Below are 21,202 nucleotides of genomic sequence, written 5' to 3' on the forward strand. Positions count from 1 at the left end.
TGTGTCAGTAATGACAGTTGCCCCTAAGTCATCTTTTCATTGGAAGTCAACAATTGCAATTGTTAAATGACGTCTCCAACTACTATCTTTGTCTTTTTAATTTCCCTATAAAAGACTTTTGGGCAATCATGTGATGAGTATGTGCCATCCTTTGTGGGTTTATATGTCAGGAACTGTTTGTAATCACAACCGCATGTTTGAGGAATAGGTACGCTCGCAGCCCCAGGGCAAACTTTTGATAGTTGATTCATGATTTCAATTGATTAGCTGGCAAACATGCGTCACTTGTCGGGATTTTTGTTTAATTCCTTTGCAATGACCCGCACTACACGAAAAAACACCTAGTGTGGATTTCCTCACTATTTGGCTCAGTTTCAAAAATGCTTCTGCCTTTTTTTTTTTTTTTTATTGGCCAAACTGTAAGGAGGATGCACAAATAGAAGACTAAAAGACAACGGGGAAAATCTGAAGCTCACTGTACACACTGTACTTTACTGTGTTTCAAAACAAAATATTTGACAATGGTTTACTAATTCTCATTAGATTTTTTTTTGCCCAATGGAATGCTCTAACAAAGATAAATCAATAAATGATGAAACTGAGGGTTCAAATTTACCCTGAAAAAAGCTTCATAAGTTAGAATGGGTAACAGTTTGAAAACCAAAACAAGTTTGAGCACTCAATTGCAAGAAATCAAGATTTCATCATCTATTATGATATTATTGAAAGATTCCGATAATATCGCAGAGCGGAAAATTGACATTAAATGGACGTGATTTGCGATGGCTCCCTAAGGTTTTGTACAGTTAAATCCTGTACTATATACTGACATCATGGGTTTCTTGCACAAATGTGAATGTACCATTTTGAATGAATTAGGGTGGGTAAGATTAAATCCAAATTTTGAAACAATATCCAAGGAATTTGAATTATTTCAGAGATTGGTCTTTCTTTCGAACACCTACCTAGAGGAAATCTATAGTGTCCAATCAGCCTACCATGATCTCTTTGGAATGTGGGAGGAAACCGGAGTACCCAGAGAAAACCCACGCAGGCCCGGGGAGAACATGCAAACTCGACACAGGTGGACGTGGACCGATAAATGAACCAAAAAATAAAAAATATTATAAATAGAATACATAAAAATAAATAAAAATAAAAATGACCAATTGGCACGTGTTGTATTTGCAAACACGGGTGATATACAACTTTATTTTAGCACAGTGTACACATGTTACAAGCACATTGAAAAATGTGAATCCACATTTGCAGACACTTTCTACAAATTGTCACAATACCATACCACCAAAATATTACCACATTAGTATTTATTTAGTATTATAGTAATACTACTATAGTATTGTAAAGCAGGCGGCCCACGCCCATGGTAGGATCGGTGTTGTCCGCGCATGCGTCCTGGCTTCCCTTCTGTCAAAAATGGCTGTGCTTTGGAAGCAGGAAAAATGCTGAATTCTGTTGGCACAGCTCGGGAAAAGCGGCAAACATGGCTAGATTGGCTGACTACTTTGTTGTCGTGGGATACGATCAGGAAAAAGCCGGTAAGTGCGTCCAGTGCGATTTCGTGACCAAGCCGATTCTCAGTCTGGGATGATGTTGATGCCACAGAGCTTGGCGACTAGCACCGTGTTAGCTGCAATGCTAACAGGCGTTTTTTAAGGGGCACAGTGGAGAGCCCTCGTTAACCCTCTCAGTGCCGGCCACCCTCATTTTTATAGCCCGATCTCGCACTTTAATGCAAACTGTGCAATCGCCAGGAATCCCAAAATAATTTCCGCTTGTGGGATGTCAATCATAAAAAATGGGCTGCAAAGCAAGCATTCCCAGCAGTTTAGGGGCTGCACAAAAGCAACAGTTTGTCATAAAAATAGCTCCGTTGACGTGTGTGGCTTCATCATTCCATGACAGTCAAGCATGTTTTATTAACTTGTGGCAGCTACTCTGCTTGGATCTATTTATACTCTGCTGCAAATGCACTTGATGAGTTGTTGTCATGTGTTTGTTTTTGCGGAAGGGAGCTGCACTTTATTATTTTCTTTCCACGATGGCTGTAGCATGCAGCTGTGAATAAAGGCATTCAACCCTCTTCCCCCCTTTTCACCCTTTTCAATGTTGATCTCTGCTAGGACAGGAAGTTTCCCTTGTTTCCACTTGTTGTGCCTCTGCTCCACTTGTTCCTTTGGATTTCAGCACTGAGAAAATCCACCATTTCAAAACGTGATTTGGATCTTGCTTACATATATTGGAATAGACATTTACAAATCAAAGTGTTTCATTAAATAAATTCATCTTGGAAGGCAATTTGGGAAAACTGTGGTGGGGGGGTTAACAGGTGAAATCAATGGATAAAACAAGGACGATTCACAAAGTAAAAATTCTAAGAATACAAAAACCCAAATTAAACCCACAAAGGAACCACTACCTAACACCAACTAATGCATAACTAATGAGTTGTATCTAACAGTGCTACTAGTGTCAACTGAGCATTGTAGTAACAAGATCTATCTATGCAAAGGCAAATTTTGAGATGTAATGAATCTCACTTCAACATGCATCATTTAAAGAATAATTTAAACAGGGGGTGCTGCAGCCCATTCCAGCTGACTTCAGGCATGAGGCGGGGGACACCCTGAATTGGTGGCCAGCCAATCGCACGGCATGAGAAAATGAACAACCATTGACGTGCACACTCATACCTAGGGGCAATTTAGATTGTCCAACCAGGCTACCATGCAAGTTTTTGGAATGTGGGAAGAAATTGGAGTACCTGGAGAAAACCTACGCAGGCCCGGCATGTGTTGGACTGGAATCTGACTTTTCGGGGGCCAAAGCGGCATTTGTATTTGTAAATTCTTGGGTGATGCAACTTTATTTTGGCACAATGCAACATACTTACAAGCATCAGAGTCCCTTGGAAATGTGAATCTACCTTTTTTCGACAATTTCAACAAATTGGCCCGATATCATACCGCCACAATGTTACTATACTATTAGTATAGTACTTTATGCTACTATACTAGAACAGGACTACTGTAAAACATGTTCACTGCAAGCCATTCAATTTAAAATAGCTTTGCCGTCTATCACCATCAATGGCAGACAACAAGTTAGTTTCGCAAATTTCTTCGTACTAATTCAACGTTTGGGTTCTTGTCGATGGTTTTTTTTTACCATTGGCATTGAAAGAGTTATTTATCAATTCCATGTTTGCCGAGGTTTAAGACAATAAAACACTTTAATTATGAATGAGGATAAGAAAAGAAATGGTGCGTCAGTAAATGAGTTATCATCAATGATCAGTAATAGCTCAGTGTTGCCAAACAGGACAATAATCGTATTTAGCGCTGCACTGTCCGTCAGCGGCGGACAGTGCCAATGACATTTTTTTTGGTGCTCAGGACGAAATGTTCCTGGCTTCATTAGAGGAGTAGAGTCACTTTTTTAATCTATTTTTATCCACTAGACTGAGTCCAACATCACAATGTGATGCTAAGCAGATGTATTTGTTTCCAAACAGGTGTGTTACACACTTCCAGTTATCTTTTATGACTTTTTTGACGTGTGCTTTGGCCTGGTTCATGTCAAAATTTCACTTCTGCGTCCTTAAGCTTTTAGCCTGTCTTCACATTGAGATAGGGATTTTTTTAATGTATAATTCTTTAAAGTCCTTGTTTTGCTTATTCAATGTATTCTGAACTGTTATCTTCTAGTCTCAATTGGATAATTTCTTATATTACAGGCAAATTAGCCTCATATTACTGTGATTTTTTTTTTATAGCAGAATCATCAGTTCCGACATTGTAGTTAATAAATGCTGCACGCAGCATTTATGGTCTGAAATCATCATGAATTGTATCTTTGTTCCAAAATCTCAAAGAGGGTTTGTTTTGTGCTGCTGGCTCACTTGACACCCACAAACAAGTTATCAGTTTAAAAAAAAAACAAGCATTTGACCTTTATTCATTTTCCCCCGCTTAAACTGCTGTTTTTGTGCACTTCTGAAATTGATTTATTCTATATTTAGATAGAATTTGCTTTATTGCTGAGTTAGGAGTTTGATTTTTATGCAATTAATTCAAGGTTCTATTTGAAAGAGGTTCAAATAATCTAGGGATATTGGTGTAAAACTACTTGAATTATTTATGATTGAATTAAAATCGAATTTAAACAATGTTTATCTATCTTTGTTGTTTTTTTATTTTTTTATTTATTTTCTGAATCCCATCTCTTAAAGTGCTCCCATGTGTTGTTTTCGCAAACTTTTATCTTATTCTTTATCCCGTTTTGTTTTCTTTTATGGGCAGAATGACAAATAAATGTTCAAATAATGGCTTGGCTTGACTGGAAAGATTATTTGCTTATGCACTCAGAATACTTTTGCATTGTCTTTTTACAATTCTCTATTGACAGCAATTTCCAGTTCTCCAGTTTCCAGATACAGTTAATCATCAAGCACATTTTGTCTTTGTGCCTCTTTTTGGATGTTATCTTTCCAAATATGGAAGGGCCTGCTCAGATTCCAATTAGATAGTCATCTGACCTTAATGGACAATTTCCTACTTTTGGAAAGTTTAAAACTGATATTGAGAGAAATTTTCATTGACAGATATGTCCAAAGCTTTACATAAAACCTTTTGATAATGCTGATCACAGGCAAGCCATTTTCTTTTTGACTATGCAAATAAAAATCAAATTCAGGATAAGGAACGTTTTTGTACAACCACTTGACGGTAGTCAAATATGTCATTTATTAGATTTCTGAATAAGTCAAACAGAAGGTCAGATTATGTTTTGACATTTTAACCTATGGGCTGTGAATGGGTTCTATTTTTTTTTTAAGACATCCTTGCATCTTGCGAGCGGATGTTAAAATTAGCATGTTTGTAGTAGGCCTGGCTTCTATTACTCTTTCTGATGGAGTTCTTTTTATATCAGGCATCGGGGCGCCCACCAGCTTGTTTTAATACAAGAGAGTAGCCTCATGGAATGTGAGGAATTCTGTCATTTATTTTCTCCCTCTGTTCAAAAATTGGAACTTGCATATGATTTCAATTAGAACTGTAAAACCCAAAATACACATATTGGTTGTACTAGCATTACTTTTATTCCTGCACCAAAACACCCGAAATAGCAAACTCTCATTTATGTTCAAAATCAAGCAACGCTCTGACTGAAAATCCTTTAAGTGATAGTGCAGGTTTAAGCCCCAGATAGTTGTTGACTACAAGACCCCAATCGCTGCAAAGTATTCTTGTCATTAAGACATATTGTGCTACTATTTCCCGTAACAGCTTCATATCTAACTGCTTGCTAAATTTTGACTTGCTCAAAACATCCAACAGGTTGTTGACAAATAATTCATTGAAGAAATGAAGTAACCTCATGACAATGCCTAATTAGAAAATTGGGGTGATACCAGTTCAAACTCATGTTGAGATGGTGTGTAACCACAAAACAAACAAACACAATTTATGTGGTTGGATAGGGTCGTGTTGTTGAAGGTAATAGGATGACTTTGCAAGGCCTTGTATGATATGAATCATGCACTTTGTCTCTACAAGAAATGGTGGAGCTTCTGTTGATTTAAGATTTACTGGAGTTTCGCCTGATTTGTAAAATATGCGTACTTTTGGGAAGATGAATTCCATTCACGGTCTAGATCAGGGAAGTGTTAAAATGTTGCCCATAAATAGAGTCGCTCTACCTAATTGGACAGATTGCATTCACTTTTTCCACCATGGCCTTTTTTATGACGAACTGCGGAGATGACAATCCTGTTGTATAAATAATTCTTGCAGAATTGCTCATCTAATATGTTAGGACCATCCATTTGCGGGATGGACAAGATTTAAAAATCAAGCCTTTGTTTGGTATACTGTGTATATTTACAATTTCCCGACTATGGGATGAATAAAGTTATCCAATCCAATCCACAATGATTAGTAATATATGTTAACATTTATGTGATTACTCACACTATACAAGAACAGGTCTTTTTACCATTTTTTTTTTAGACCAAGCACACTGGTGCAATTATATAGAATTGTGCAGCAATTTGTTCGTCATTACTCTTTGTCTCAAATTTCTGGCTAACGTGATTTATTTTGGCATTTTGTAACACACACTATTTTAATATGTTGTCCCTTTGGATGGTCAGGTTCAGGAGAAGGATGCGGGAAGATTATTCAGCGATTCCCCAAGAAGGACTGGGAGGGGACCGCCTTCCCACAGGGAGTGGAGATGGTGAGTGCTAAGTTCCATCTTTCTTCAAAACTTATAATGTTGAATTGAACACTTATAAAACTATAAAACTCTTAGCAGCTACAACCTGAACACGACATATTAATTTTGGCTGTTATTACAATTTTACATTTGTATCAGGCTACAGTAGAAGTCTCAATTGAAATCTGTACAGTACTTGTGGCTTGACATTTGGTCATTTGTGTCGTATGTTTTACTCAAAGCAACAGTTTCATTTCTTTTACACTTCAACCAAATATTTAAAAATATTTTCCATGGTAAAATGGGACTCAAAATTACGATGAGGTATTTTCTTCATCTGAAAATGAGTAAATCTCCCAAAATAAATAAGTAATACATTTCTAAAATTTACAAGCTCTAGGAATAACTGTTATTTCTACATTGGCTAGACCAATCTGCTGTCTGTGAATTCTAATGGAATGGGCAATGGAATTTCCTGACACATTCATCATGAAGTGTTTACTCAAAAACTTCCTGCACTCGCTAATTAGGGAGCATTTCTCATTTTTTTGCATAATTGACCCTATCGCTCGTCTCTTTGCTGACATTAAGCCACTGCCGTTCCATGACTGGGGGTCTATTACAGGCGTTGTAATGACATTCCAATGGAGGAACAAATATTTGCTTATCTGAGTGGACAAAGCCCTCTCATTAATCTTCATTTTGTGAATATCTGTTGGCAATATCTTTCTTGCAGGGATGGCTGTGTCTGTCTTATATCAATTTTTGTTCATTTGCCTTGGCTGCGGCACGTTGGTAAGCTCCGTGGTCTTGGCAGTGAATGAGCCAAAACCACATGATGACTTCAGATCCCAGTCAGGCTTTTGGAAGTACTAATCGTGATATAGTGCTGTAGTGTTTTGGTAATCCATTATATTACGGCCCGCATTGTGGTTATGTTAAATTTATTCCTTTAATACTGTGGTATGTATGCTTGGGTGCTTGTAGTTGGAGAACAAATGGGTAACAAGTCTGTAAATGTCTGTGTAAAAAAAAAAAATAATAAAAAGGTTAGTGTAGACTCAAAATGACTGAATGTAAAAGCTCATCCCCAAAACCCCATCAGAAGCAACTCATTGGTGTTATTTGTAATTTAGTCACTGATAAAAATACATAAAATTCCCAATTATCATTAGTCATTGTAATGTAAGATTTTACATAGAACTAAATTCCTTAAATTATTTTAAGTAACATGTTAATCTGTGTTTTTTCCATATTTTATCAAGTTAATATTGTAAACTTGATGAATTAATTGAATTGAATTGACAAGCATCATGAAGTGAAATGAATTGGCTTGTAATGATAGTTCTGCCAGCCTTTTTTCTAAAACAGAATATGCTCCCTCTGCAAAGAAAACAAACAGATAACACAATTATAATAATTGCAATTTTAAGCACTTCACAAGCACATGCTTCTGGAGTTGCATGAAAAGCTGTTGAACACTTGTTGATTTAGTAACTCTATTATAACATTGTGAACAGAACCACTTGATTTTTCTCACATTTCTAGTACTGCCGAAAATTGTCTGGAGCCCTGTTGCTCTTTGAAACCCCCCCAAGTACCCCCACCCAGTCTCATACACCGGGTGTTTTGAGTTTGTGGAATGTCAGAGAGCACAACCTTTGGTTTTAGGTTCAAGAGCTAAGTGATGTAGAGAAGAACAGCAGGTGTTGCGGCCAACGCGTTGCATAATGCGACCGGTCATTGAAGCCAAAAAGAGCCACCCACTGAGCATTCTTTAGAAATTCACTACATGAGGCTGATTGTTTCGCATGAAAATATCACATTTAATCACTGATAAAATAAGATGACCCATCACAATTGAAGCTGTGTTCTCTTTGAAACATGGTCAAAGAGATATCGGAGCAAAAATTTAAAACTCCAAAATATATTCAGGGTGCACATAGTGTTTTTTTCATGCCAAGAGGACTTATAGTACTAGCCTTTAGTAGTCACTGACAGTACCGATATTTGATTACAGACAGACGTGTATGCTCAATTGCTAAAAAAAAAATGAAATTATTATCAGGCTTAGATTTCTTTTGTCGAACATCAAGCGCAAGCTTTTTAGTTACTCAGGGTGCTAAAACAGGTTGGTTCTCCTCTCCGAGAATTATCTCCTAAGTTCCTGTGGGGGTTTTGTCACGTTTAAATATAGAAACGCGGCCACGTGGTTAGTTAAATCTATTAGTTTAGCGTTTCCAGATGTCAATGGGCTGTGCATTGTGTTTGTATTCCTCTGGGTGTGTTCATTTACTTTGTTCTCCATCTTTTTTAGTGTGATGCTGCAATGATTCATCAGTCTGGTTCACTTAATAGTACATTTTAGAAGTAGAATACTATGGAGGGCACGGACCGCAATATTATGTTAAGTGCCCGAGGAACACATTTGCAAAATTGTATTGTGATCAGTTTAAGTCTTGGCAAATTATGTCAGTTTTTTAAACAAAAGGAAATGTCAATGAAGAGAATTAAATCCGTGTATAACAGGCTGAATGGGATTCTTGTGGTTTCGTCATTTTTTTGTCTTCAGCAAATCCAACGATTGGGGAGAAAAAAATTGACTGGAATTTCATCTTTGAAGCTTTATAAAGAAACACCATAGCGTTTATTGGACCAACTCAGCAATTTGCATTTTGGCTCTTATTTAGCATTGGTATGTCAAGCCTTATTAGTTGCACATTGTCTCTGCTTGATAAAAAAAAGAGAGTCTTTTACAAACAAGAAACACATCTGGTAAAAACAACGAATGGAGTTGAGCACGAAAAGCATTTTGTGGTCACAACCGGCCCCCAGCAAACTAAATAACCACAGATGAGGAATGCACCAAGAAAAAGCGTTTACAACTCGTGCGCGAAAAAATGTGTTTCTAATCTTTTCAAGCAAGTGATGATGATAGGAACCAGCTCAAAACCTCATCTGTTACGGATGAGCCATTTCTTTCGATGGAGGTCAGTACATTTCCATCCTGTTGTGCTCTGATATAAGGATTCCATTCACATTGGGGGCTTAATAATGAGGTTCAGGAGTTTGTAGGATTGGCATGTCAAAAATGAAAGAGCCAAATCAAGTAGGGCTGCAATGATTCATCGACAGAGTACAACAAATTCCTGCTTCAATTTGTAGAGATCGCTACGTTCGCAATACTTGTATAAAAATACGCTGGCAAATGCAAATTGTTATTCAATATAGCCAACCATCTATAGGGTCTTGTGTCAAAATGAGATGACCCCCATCCAGATGCAATGAGTGTGTAGTACATGTACATGTATATGTTTAAAAAAAAAATCAATATGATTAAACTCTCACATCAGAGACTTTCACTTTAAGGTGTGTCCTAAAATGCTAAAATACAAAAACAAATCAGTCTTTTTAATTGGATATATTTTAATTGTTGAAAAGTGTTTTTTTTTCTGATAACATTGTTTTGTTTGCTTTATATGGCTAAAAAAATCCTAATGAGGTATGCTAATTCGAACTTGCCACATGCGTTGCAGTTGAACTAGATGGCTGTTTATGTTTGTGCTCGGCTGGCCTCGTGCTGGTGTTTGAGTGTGTTTTTTAAGTGTTGTCTTGGAAACGACACCTGTGAGGTCAAAGTGCCGCAGATTGCAGTGTTAAACATGAGGGTCTGTCTTTAACGTGTAGCCTGCAGACAATGTTCAATCAACACACTCATTCCTGCTGTCTTAACTGGGGTCATGTATACCTGCAGGAGAACATACTGAAAGCTATATATTTTAAACTGAAATGGGTGGACAAATGAAGATTTTTCTTCATCGTTATCATCAATGGAAAACTAGTCTGGAGATTTAGATTACCTTTCAAGGGACTTGTTCCGTTTGAAACCTTGATCTTCCATTTGTCACGCTCCCCCCGTAATTGACACATTCTCGAGTTTGTTTTCGTTTTTTGACAGTGGCCTGCAATCTTTTCAAACGGTGTAGCCTCTTTGAAATTGCAACCCTCAGCTTCATGTCAACTCTTCATCTTATGCCTGCAGGCGAGATGACGCAGTTCTGAACAATCTTGATCTTGTAAAAGCCCAATCAAACATGCTTTGTGTGCTGTGGGATTTGTATTCCACACATTTGTTTCAGCCATAGTTTTTAATTATATTACTATTAATTAATACAAGGCATATAGGCCAAAAAAAGTTAGGGTTACTGTTTCGTCAATACAAAACCATCATGTTTTAGAGCAACTCTAGTTAAATCCAGTATATCATCAATAACAGCCAATATAAGTTCACGAGAGTCACTTTTACGGTAAAGTAAATGTGATTTGCTTTTCCTAATACCAGCCGCACTTGATCGGTGACATTATCTAAATTATGTTTTTTGTTAATTGAGCTGTGAAAAATGGTTGCATTGAACAGGTCACAAAATAATGGAAAACGTTTTGAAATGAATATTTTACCAGTCAACTGTAGACTTAAGTAATGGATATGTGTCATTCTGGCACACAACGCACATGATTAAGTCTGGAAAATTTCAAATCATCTCTGGAAGGACTGCTTTCTATGATGTAGGAATTTGACTTTGCATGCTCTGCCTGTAAACAGTTGTGTAATTTTCTTGTCTAAAAATGTTGACCCCTTCATAAATGAGGATCATGGCTCATACTTCCAGGAAGGATGCTGATGTTATCCCCTCCAAAATTGTACACTGCTGGTTGGATACAGATAACAGAAAGTGAAATATTTCACATTTGGTCATTGTTATTTTCGAGTTAGGTACATTTATATTTTTAAGATTTGGCTTCAGCATGACTTGGCAAAAGTCAGAGTCAGTTCCGAGGGATGGATTGTCCTTTAGTGCTGCAAGCAATCATTTCTCTGGCTTTGTTCCTCCTCGCAGCATCACGACAACCATTAATGACATTGATCGTCATTGACCACATTGTTAGTCATGTTTACTTTACGCCATGTCAGCGACTCAGGAATGTAGCAAAATTTTATCACTTGATGAGTTGAGCCACGTCACTATAGTTTGACATGTCGCACTGCACGTCTGTCTCATGATGTTTGTAAAACATTCCGAGAAAATCTAAACAGTGCATTCCACATAGCAGGATGCTGTCCTGGCCAGTGAGGGAACGGGATCATGTGTTTGTCAGGAAGACCAACACATGAGTAATCAATGCTTTATGTGCCCCAGTAAATCTAAACACACCAGGAAACAACGCCGGAGTTGTCAAGAAAGCAGGACTTACCATGCGGAAAAGTGCTGTGAGATCACCCGGAAATGGGACAGGATGATTTGAAGCCACAGGTGACGGGACACTATTGGGCGCCAGTTGAGAGAATAGTGGACATGTGTTTTGGTCAAAGCCAGCAACAACATGTGCCAATTGTCTAACAATAGTTTTGTAATGTCCAGATGTATTTGGAGCAATTGAAGGCACTTTTTGATTTGCCCTTTACTCATTTCCAGACTAAAAAAGAACATGACATTGTGAAGTCAAAGTAAATGAGGTCTGCAAAGGCAACGCCTCGTAAAAAATGACATTCAACTTGAGCAATGTGGTGAGTTATCGTCACCCATGGTGCGTTTCATAGCTTTTAGAGTTGTAAAAAAAAAAAAAAAAGACATCAAAAGCTCTTTCACAAACCCTCGAAAAAATTATGCTTTAAAACACATATGGACGTATTTTTCACCCCATTTTGACTTTCAATTATCAAGTAAACTCTGTATTATTCTTTTAAATAATCAATCAATTAGATATGTTGGGTATAATTTCTGTTGAGAGGCTTCAATTTTAAGGAATTTATGCAATTTCCATTTCTATCACCACCAAAGTCAATTAATGATATACAATTACACCTCTGATTCTGACCCGGTTTTGACCCTCTCTTGTCGTGCACATTCCTTCCTTCGATAATGCTCTGTGATGTCAGACATAAATCATTTGGACTGGAGATGTATGCAACTACTACAAATACAAATTACAAGTGCGGTACTAATGGGTGCATATAATATGGCTTTGTTCCCTGTATTTTATATCAGCCTTGTCATTAACAAGCTTTTAAACAAAGACTTTATTGTAATATTCTGAAAGTTGGTTGGTTTAAGTATTAATCTTGACTTGGGTGAGATGTTTCAGATTCTTTTTTTGAAAAAAAATCGACATCTTTTTGGAACAGTCTTAGCACTTGACAGCATAATAACATGGTGTGGCAATATATTATATCTATTGTTGACATTTTTACTTCTCTTGGTTAGACTTTAGGGCTCTTATAATGGGACTGTTATAGAGTTGTCAGAATTTTGAGAAACAACTAAATGCAATTGACGATCTTACAGGTTACTTCCTTTTGGCTATCTGATGAAATATGTTTTTATGATTATCAAATGCTATCCCAATAATTAGACCCGCTTTGGTAGATATATAGGGCAAAAGAAGATTCATCCACCTGTGTTGAAGCAAATAATCTCATTAGATAAGTAGAAGCAGTTGTTTTGGAATCAGAAATGGTCCACCTGGCATTCTTGCAGGTGGCAAAATTACCAAGTAGGAGCAGTCTCAATTCCGCCAATCCGTCATAAATAAAACTGTTGCTCAAACTCTTTTAGGAATAACGATGGTGTTTTATATCATGTTTTTATTTCGTTTCATTGCCATATATTCAGCATGTGTTTACCACACGTTGTTCCTTTTCCAAGTTGTGAAATAATGAAAAGCTTTAGAAAATGACCCGTGAAATATCCTGTTGTTGTTTTTTCTTTCTTCTATATTTAATTTGTTTTATGTGCTTCATTACCTCATAAACTGCGCAATCCATTGCATCAAGCTCCCAAATTAGTAAGGATGAAAGTTCCTGGTGGTAGACAGAAAATGATCCAATACAGTCAAATTGATAAAGCTAAAGGTAAAAAGCATCAATCAAAGGGGAAATAGTGTGGAAATAATAAGAATATTGACAATTTTGGGATGTGTCTCGTTGATCACAAGTGCCATTTTTTGTTATTGTTGTAGACCGACCATTTTCTTTTGCAGCCACGTGCCGAGGTCATTCCAGAAGTAGTCAAGTGCACATTGTATTTCCTTTCCTCTCCCGAGGAAGAGCGTCTCCTGTCCAGACTAGTTGCATATTCTGGGGCAGTTGGGGGTTAACATTTCCCCGTCTTAAAAATGTAAATTAAAAGATGCATTGCCGTTGGTTTATTGTGGAGTTCCTAGTGTATATCATTTACGTCTAGCGTACTGACGCAGCTTTTGGATTTATTTGTCCGTCTTGCATAGCATTCATGTTTTCACAGGTTATAGCTTTGCTGATGAGTAGCAGAAGCATCAGCTTATAGTGAATAAATTATACACGGCTTCCTTAGGCGGTGGAGGAAGCACCTGTTCTGGAGCAGGGTCATTATCAACCATTATCTTAGCCTCTTCTAAAGGCTGGTGCTCAGCACTCTGACGTAGGGTTTCATTGTACTCTTCTGCAAGCTCAGGATAAAGCTGTTTACCTCATTCTTTTCATTCATCACTCTGTGAGTGTAGCAGTGTGTTTTTTTTTTACCAAACACAAGTCAATTCACACTAATTCAACTTTTAGAGTATTTGGTTAAAATATCCCCCTGTAATAGAAGCTTTATTTGATGTTTACCAATCATGTGTGATTCGGAACGGGTTGCAGGTAGACAAACCAAATCACCCAAGATATTTGACATTCCCATGACATGTTGATTCACATTCGATGTCATAGAGTTTTTTTTGTTTTTTCTACATCAAATGTTACAAAACATGTGATAGAATTTACCGGATCACATTTGTGTGGTTAGCAAATGTTTCCATATTCACTTTACCGTAAGGAATATGCCACAGCTTCGAATTTAGTGAGAATTTTATAATGCTGCGGGCTATAGTAGGCTATTGCGTCTTACCTGAATTGTGATTAAACACTGTGAGTCATTTGTATTAGGTTAATTTTTGTGAGATGAAGCAAGTGCTGAAGAGCTACTTCTGGCAACTGATTATTCACATATTGTTTTCCTATTATTGATTAATTTGGTGTCTTTTAATTATTGGAGACCATGCCACAAAGGAGATATTAAGTTTGATTTTGAAAGACAAAAATCTCCTTCAACTGACTTTGAGATTCAATTGTTATCTTTTTTGTGTCATGGTGAACTCAATGCATGGTTTCAGTCAGAACTTAGTTTGAACTAATTCCACATGTTGTTCTTGTTTCTGGACAATAGTTCTGCATTCAAAATTCCATACAACCTATTTTCTTCTGACATTGCAATTCCTACTCGTGTGGTATTTATGAAACTGAAATTGTATGCAGGACATTTTTTTTTATTTTCCTAGACGACCCTCCCTTTTCTATGACTTAACTTTTTTTGGTTCTTATTTCTCTGGTTAGGACCATCATGGCCATCTAAAAATATCTAACCCTAAAATGAAACACATGTGCCCACCATTGCATAACAAATCAGTAAATGTGAAAAGAAATTGTTGTTGACATCGGGAAACATAGTTCAGTAAAACTGGTACCACGTTTTTGAAACGATTCATGACAGACCTAAATGTAACAGATTATACATAATGTTTTCAATTAGACCTGCTGCCTTACTTGTTTTTATTGTTATCTGCTTGACTTTGAGTAATGGTGTTAGTTGAGGAAGGTGAAGAGAAACATTTCGGCCATCAAGGCTCCGTAGTTGTTTTGTTTGCTTCCCATCCTGTAGACCAGATAAAATAGCACTTCTGGGCAGACAGCACGCCGTTGACCTTCTCAACTCTCTGTGGCCCCTGACACTTCGCACTTCACTTTCGTCGTCATTGTTTGCCTTCCTGCCATGCACCTCTTTCAAATGAATGGGGGAAGTATAAGGGAGAAAAAAATGCTCATGGAAGCACATTATGTAGCTAAACTTAGGTGATTTTAAGGATAAGATGGAAGATTGCAGTCAGTTGCAAACTAACTAGTTTGGCAGATTGTTAACAGTGTCTTAAAAGGTTTTCAAGAGGTTTATTACAGTCCAGGTGAAGAAGAACTCTATAGCTAAAGACGATTTACACTTTTTGTGCACTAAAATACATCTTATTTTTTAGATTGGTTTATACAAAAAAAGTCATGGCTTTTTTGATAGATTGCTCTGCCTTAAACTAAAAACATTATTAAAAGGAAGACCACACTTTGTAGAGTTTGTTTTGGAAAGGTCTTTATTTATCCTTCTGATAAATATGAAAGTATAAGGATAAATCTATTTCTTGTCCTGTTTAAACACCATCCCTATAAAAATGACAAAGCCCTTTGACACTGGTCTCTGTTTCACCCGGTCATCCCCACCCCAGTTATATTTGGGATGGGTTGCCCTTACCAGCAGGGGCTGCGTCACAGCATGAGAATGTGGCTCCCCTTGATGATTTTTATTTTAAATCAACACTGGCCCTCGTATACGGCACCGTGACGATGCTTAGCAGGTCAGACTGCAGATCTTGTGTCACAGGCAGAGGTGGTGAATAGCGCGGTGGGGTGGGAGTCAGTCATGCTCGGCTGCAGCACATGATGCGATGCGGCAAGTTTAGCTTGGGGGCAATCGTTTTCTCCACTTCGACATCAATACGCCGAGCATGTCCTGGAGTTCCATTGTCACTTGACTGCAGGCTAATTTAAGAACAGGAGATGGCCCATTTTGTTGCCTCGTGCGCATGTGTGCCCACAAACACTGTTCAACGTGCGGATCTTTGCACCTGCTCCACTGATGGGGCTATTGATACATTTGCTTTATCTTAATCGATACGCCCATTGGTTAAGCAATGATCCATCAATTTCATCAGCAGTGTCATCTTTTAGATATGCATTGGAGTGTTTCTTCACCACTGTTCATCATTCTCACGATGTCATATTTTCTCACAATTATTATAACATTTTTCTCCACCCCTATAACACATTCAATTTAATCTATATTTAGTATGCTCAAGATAGGAACATGGTCAACCTATTGAAATAGCATACTTGATTAATATAGAGGACTAAAGCAGTCAAAGACTATATAATGCATCATAAAAATTTGTAATAATAAAGAAATGAAAAATGGAAACTTAAATCCACTGTGTGCTCTGTTCAGGCCTATAAATGTACCATCATATAAGGGGTGTTTACAATAGGCAATCCATGTCCCACTTACACCTACTTGACACCTTGCTAAAATCTTGGTATGCTTGGCAACAATTCTCTGACACGCTTAAAAGAGGTGGGCTATGACCCCTTGACAATTAGACATGCATTTGCAACTCATTGTTCCCTACTGGTTATTCACGATGAAGTACAGAAACATGCACACCCATTGATGAGCCTTTAATTAACAAGATCATTTGTCTCCCAGTTACTTGTGACTCTGGCACTGTGTGCGACAGTTCTGTACAGAATGAATGTTCGTTGTGCCACTGTGTTTACCCTTTATGTTGCCAATTCATGGATAAGGAAAGAAAAACATGCATTAGAATAGTTGTTTTTTTGTATCATGGGACTTTGAGTTCGTGTTTTTGTGTCCTGCTGTGCTATCATTGTTCATAGTTCTTCAGCTCTTAAACTTAGAATAATGAGACACCAACTTGTGTGTTTGTTTGCATGCATCGTGTACTATCACTGCAGAATTGCTTGATTAAGGAAATGCCGTTTTGTTAAGCACATTTTGTTTGTTTATAGGCATTTGTGCGTCACAAAAGTTTGTTTGTTTGGAAGATTCACCCAAAAAGTCAAGATGCTTGACCGGGTTCGAAAAATATTTTCGCAAGCAGTTAAAACAGTTTGTACATTTCCTCTATGGGTATGATTCACCATTCTTGCCTTACTTTACCATAACGCTGTTGCCGTTCAGAATACAAAAAATAAGACAGTACGTCGCAGGCCCACCAAAACTATGAATAAAGTGCAACCATCATTTGCTAAGAATAAGAAAAAAAAATCTTACACTGTGATTTTATTTACCCCCCACTTTATCCCACATAAGTGAGGTAGGTTTATGATGAAAATGATGAGCTTCTCTCAATTTTTTTAAGTGGGAGAACTTAAACAATTGGTGGCTGACCAAATACTTATTTGCCCCCAGTGTATATTTCTGTATGTCTTACACGTCCACATCCATACACACAGGATGTTATATCAACTGTGATCTTCTCAGGTATGTGCCCTGTGTTGCTCTCCCTTTTTTGACAACAATGAATGGAATAGTTGAAATAGTTTAGGATGGGATCACAGCTATCGTCCTTGGGTGGTTTTCCAGCATAAGTGTGCGCGTGCTCACAGACCTCCCCACACTACACCACAATACAGGTTAAACAGATTTCCTGTATTCTATTGTATCAGCTTGAATACGGTGGCATCCTGGTCAAAAGCTCTGCGTTAAAGAAACACCCCCCCCCCCCCTCGGCAATTTCTGCTTTCTATCGTCATACCTTCCTTTATACCTACTCTTCTTTTCAGCTCTCTCCTTTCCGTTTGTGTCACAGCTTTCACTGTTAGGTTGATGCCACATGATTCGTAGTTCTGCATCAAAGTCCTCTTTTCCTGTTAGCTCAGGTTTGGATGCCTAAAATTGTCTTCCACTGAAATTAAGATGAATATGAAGTTTACAGTGATGGAATATATTCAATATTGTACCTGAATGTCTTAACTTGATGTTGGTGGAGCTCCATTCAAAAGTAAATTCTAGACGATGCTACACATTGAATGAGAGGTGGGACCTGTAATTTTACTGACATTCATTAAAATTCCCATGTTTTTACCTAACTAACAACTATTCCAGACTACACCCCAGAATCGATCCCCCGCTTGCCCCCACCGAAGTCCGCCGAGTGAACCACTAACCCACCATCTTTGATTACCAGTCTCTCCCAATTGAAACGGTTTAAACATCTATCGCCATCAATAGTAGTAGCAGGCACGCTGATGAACATACTCAAACTCTCAAACCAACGTGTTTTATTCCTCATGCGGTCCAGCTTTTCTCCAGAGTGCAGTCTAAACATGGTTGAAAAGCCAGGGCAGCTGAGCCTCCAGCAAAAACACAACAAGAGCAGACACAAACATTTCCCTGAAAATGTCTGTCTGCCTCCCATATTTTGTATAAGTCCTCCCCTCTTTCTCAATGTTTGTTCAACCTCCCAGTTGTTTGTTTACCATTGTTCGTTGTGAATAACGCATGTTAGTTGGTTTCTATATGATGGCATACTGATAAATGTTATATGCTATAATATACCTGTAATTGACAGACCATACACTGTACTTTTGAGAAGTGAAACTAGCTTCAACTGAATTTCAAGGGACTTCCGTGTTCCATTGTCTGCAAATTATTCTATTGATAGTTGTAAACTTGTGATTTGTCTTGTGCGTGTGGAAAATGAAACGTGGAATTCAGAAATATTCTGGATGAGCTTCATTTGATCATATTTTAGAGTTAAGTCTCTCAATGAGTGTGGGTTTGTACTCTTGTCCAATTCAGTTTTGTGTTGAAGACCAAAATGTGTGCACATACTTTTTGGTTTTGATAATAATTTGTAGGAAATTATTGATTAAGTCTTTTTTTCTTGTCTATGGCTTAGTCATGCAATGCTACTCCTTGCAATTAATGTAGAATTTTACCTGTATTTGTCTTCAATTTCATTTGCTTTAATGTAAATTTAATATGTATGACTTATTATCTTACAGTTTTGCCAGCCAGGCGGTTGGAAGTTGTCTTGGGAGAGGAAAGCACCCACGTTTTTCACTGTTGTGCTAACGGATATCGAGTCTGACAGACACTACTGCTCCTGCCTCACTTTTTATGAGGCTGAGGTTAATCTGCAGGTAAGATTGCATGTCAACCACTCACTATCACATTATACATGTATCCTGATGGTACGTCTAGTAAACAAACCCTTATGTGCAATCTGACTTAGACACATGATGTAGACATTGATGATTTTTGGCCCTGCCACAGTTTGAATGTTTGATGTGAAAGATCAGAAAGATAAAGTTAAGGTAAATTTTTTTTGAGGGAATTGCCTGTATGGCAGTAGCTTTTGGTGAGCCTTTTTGGGGACGTTATACTTTCTTATAGTTTCTGTCAATTCAAATGAATTGGATGTCTATCCTCGTCACTGGAGGTCAATGAGTTCACTTTATCAGCAAATCTCAAATTCACAAAAGAGAACACTTTGCAAGATCACCCCTCAAAAAATTTAATGGACCAGACCTTAGAAGGTTTTGCCGTCTTATGTTCTTTTTTTCAACCTCATGATCCTCCTTCATGTCTAGTGAGATCTCAGTGAACTTCAAATGTGTTAGTTGAATAAATCTCTGTCATAGTCCAAATACTTGTGGACCTATGGGTACATAGAGTTGTATGATGAACTCTCAAGAGGATCCTGATTAACTATGAGCCCCTCCGCTTACCCTTGAGCTGCCGCACGAGCCTCATTAATCCTGAACTAATGAAATCCAAAATCCTGATATAAATGGCCACAATAACATAATTAATTTTCTTGAACCTTTGCTTCAATGCGTGGCCTTCATAACTTAAAAAGCCATTGGGGATATTTTGCTTGAGCAATATGGGGGTTTCTCATATTCAGTTTCTGAATACAAGGTATGCTAATGCTGACAGAGATACAATGAACCTGAGCTCACCCTTGACTGTTGCAAGTCGACATCGCCATCTATCATTGATCACAACAGATACAATTGAACTTGATTAGTGTCTTATTCTGAATGACCTCGTTAAATTCTCTCCCTGCAAGGGCCCACAGAATACCAAAGTAATTGTTTCACTGTGTTTGCCTTTGTGAGAGGCCTCCAGTGGCTCCTGTCATTCTGCCCGTTGTGATTTCATATCCGTTAACATGTGCACTCATCATCAATCGCAATCCAGCTTGTTCAGCAACTCGTTCTGTAGTCGATTTGGTGATAGCGCCTTTAATCAAAAAGTATCCATCACATCTCAAAAAATGGCCAAATCACATGTTCGATTCATTTTAAACTCACAATCATTTTGACCCCAAGTGATTTAAAAGCATCAAGGGGCAAAAGCCACATCAGAGAGAAAATATACGAATTTTAGCCCTGATGTTTTGTGGTCTTAGTCTTAAATGACATCCATTGTTGTTTGTCGACAACTCTTAAAGCTCCCCAGCTGTATAATGTCCTGATTTGTTTGGCACTAAATTACATATTCCATTGTTATAACAGATTGCACATGCTGCTGACAACGTGTGAAAGTGATGGGGACTGCCATATTAAAAATTAAAAAAAAAAGACTTTTCAGTGAAGGTAGCTCTACTGGTTTTTGATCAATATCAGAACAAAAAAAGTTATTTTTAAGTACATTATGCATTCAAATGACGTAAATAACCAAATTTATTGGAACATTTTGATTGTTTGACTGCTGTTTTACAGACCTAATTCCTACATTTTTTTTTAAATTCTGTGTCAAAGGCTCACCTTCTAATCTTTTAAGTAAACTTGTGAGATTGCAAGCAGCTTGGGAATTCAACCAAAAGTGCACATGAGAAGTAATTAATTTCCAAAAATGCAAACTGCGTAGATAAAAATGGAAAAGAATCCTTCGTAGTCTTCTTTTACCAAAACTTGAAAATCTTCCTGTGCCATTTTGATCTAATTAAATAGCCAGTCGAGGATGGATTAAATGCAACTGTAGCCTAACACCTTTTCTTTGAGTCATCTTGAGCCACAAAAGAAACTGGGGCTATATTTGGCCTTGTCCTGTCATCGTACACCAGTAAAACAAACACACATTCCTCAATTCTACATAAGGCACCCAATATTCTCTTGAAACGTGACATTGTTTGAACAGTCTTTGCTCGTTAAATGAATTCTTATCTACCTAATCAGATTCCAAGAGATTCCAGACAGGTGGCAGAGGAATGTTTTGCATCTAATAATTGAGCCAAATCCCAAGTGTAATCTTGTGAA

General features: G+C 37.6%; 1 protein-coding gene across 2 annotated transcripts in view; it reads left to right on the forward strand.

The window, feature by feature from the left end:
• Positions 1 to 1,393: 1,393 nt before the first annotated feature.
• Positions 1,394 to 21,202, forward strand: part of sbf2 (SET binding factor 2) — a 58,314-nt gene continuing 38,505 nt past the window's right edge. For both annotated transcript variants that reach the window (XM_077712695.1, XM_077712696.1), the window contains exons 1-3: positions 1,394 to 1,559; positions 6,176 to 6,261; positions 18,941 to 19,078. In XM_077712695.1, coding sequence (XP_077568821.1) covers positions 1,505 to 1,559; positions 6,176 to 6,261; positions 18,941 to 19,078 — 279 coding nt within the window. In that variant the 5' untranslated portion in view covers positions 1,394 to 1,504. The remainder of the gene's footprint in view (positions 1,560 to 6,175; positions 6,262 to 18,940; positions 19,079 to 21,202) is intronic.

The sequence above is a fragment of the Stigmatopora nigra genome, chromosome 3 (genome assembly GCF_051989575.1).
Source record: "Stigmatopora nigra isolate UIUO_SnigA chromosome 3, RoL_Snig_1.1, whole genome shotgun sequence".
Lineage (NCBI taxonomy): Eukaryota > Metazoa > Chordata > Actinopteri > Syngnathiformes > Syngnathidae > Stigmatopora > Stigmatopora nigra.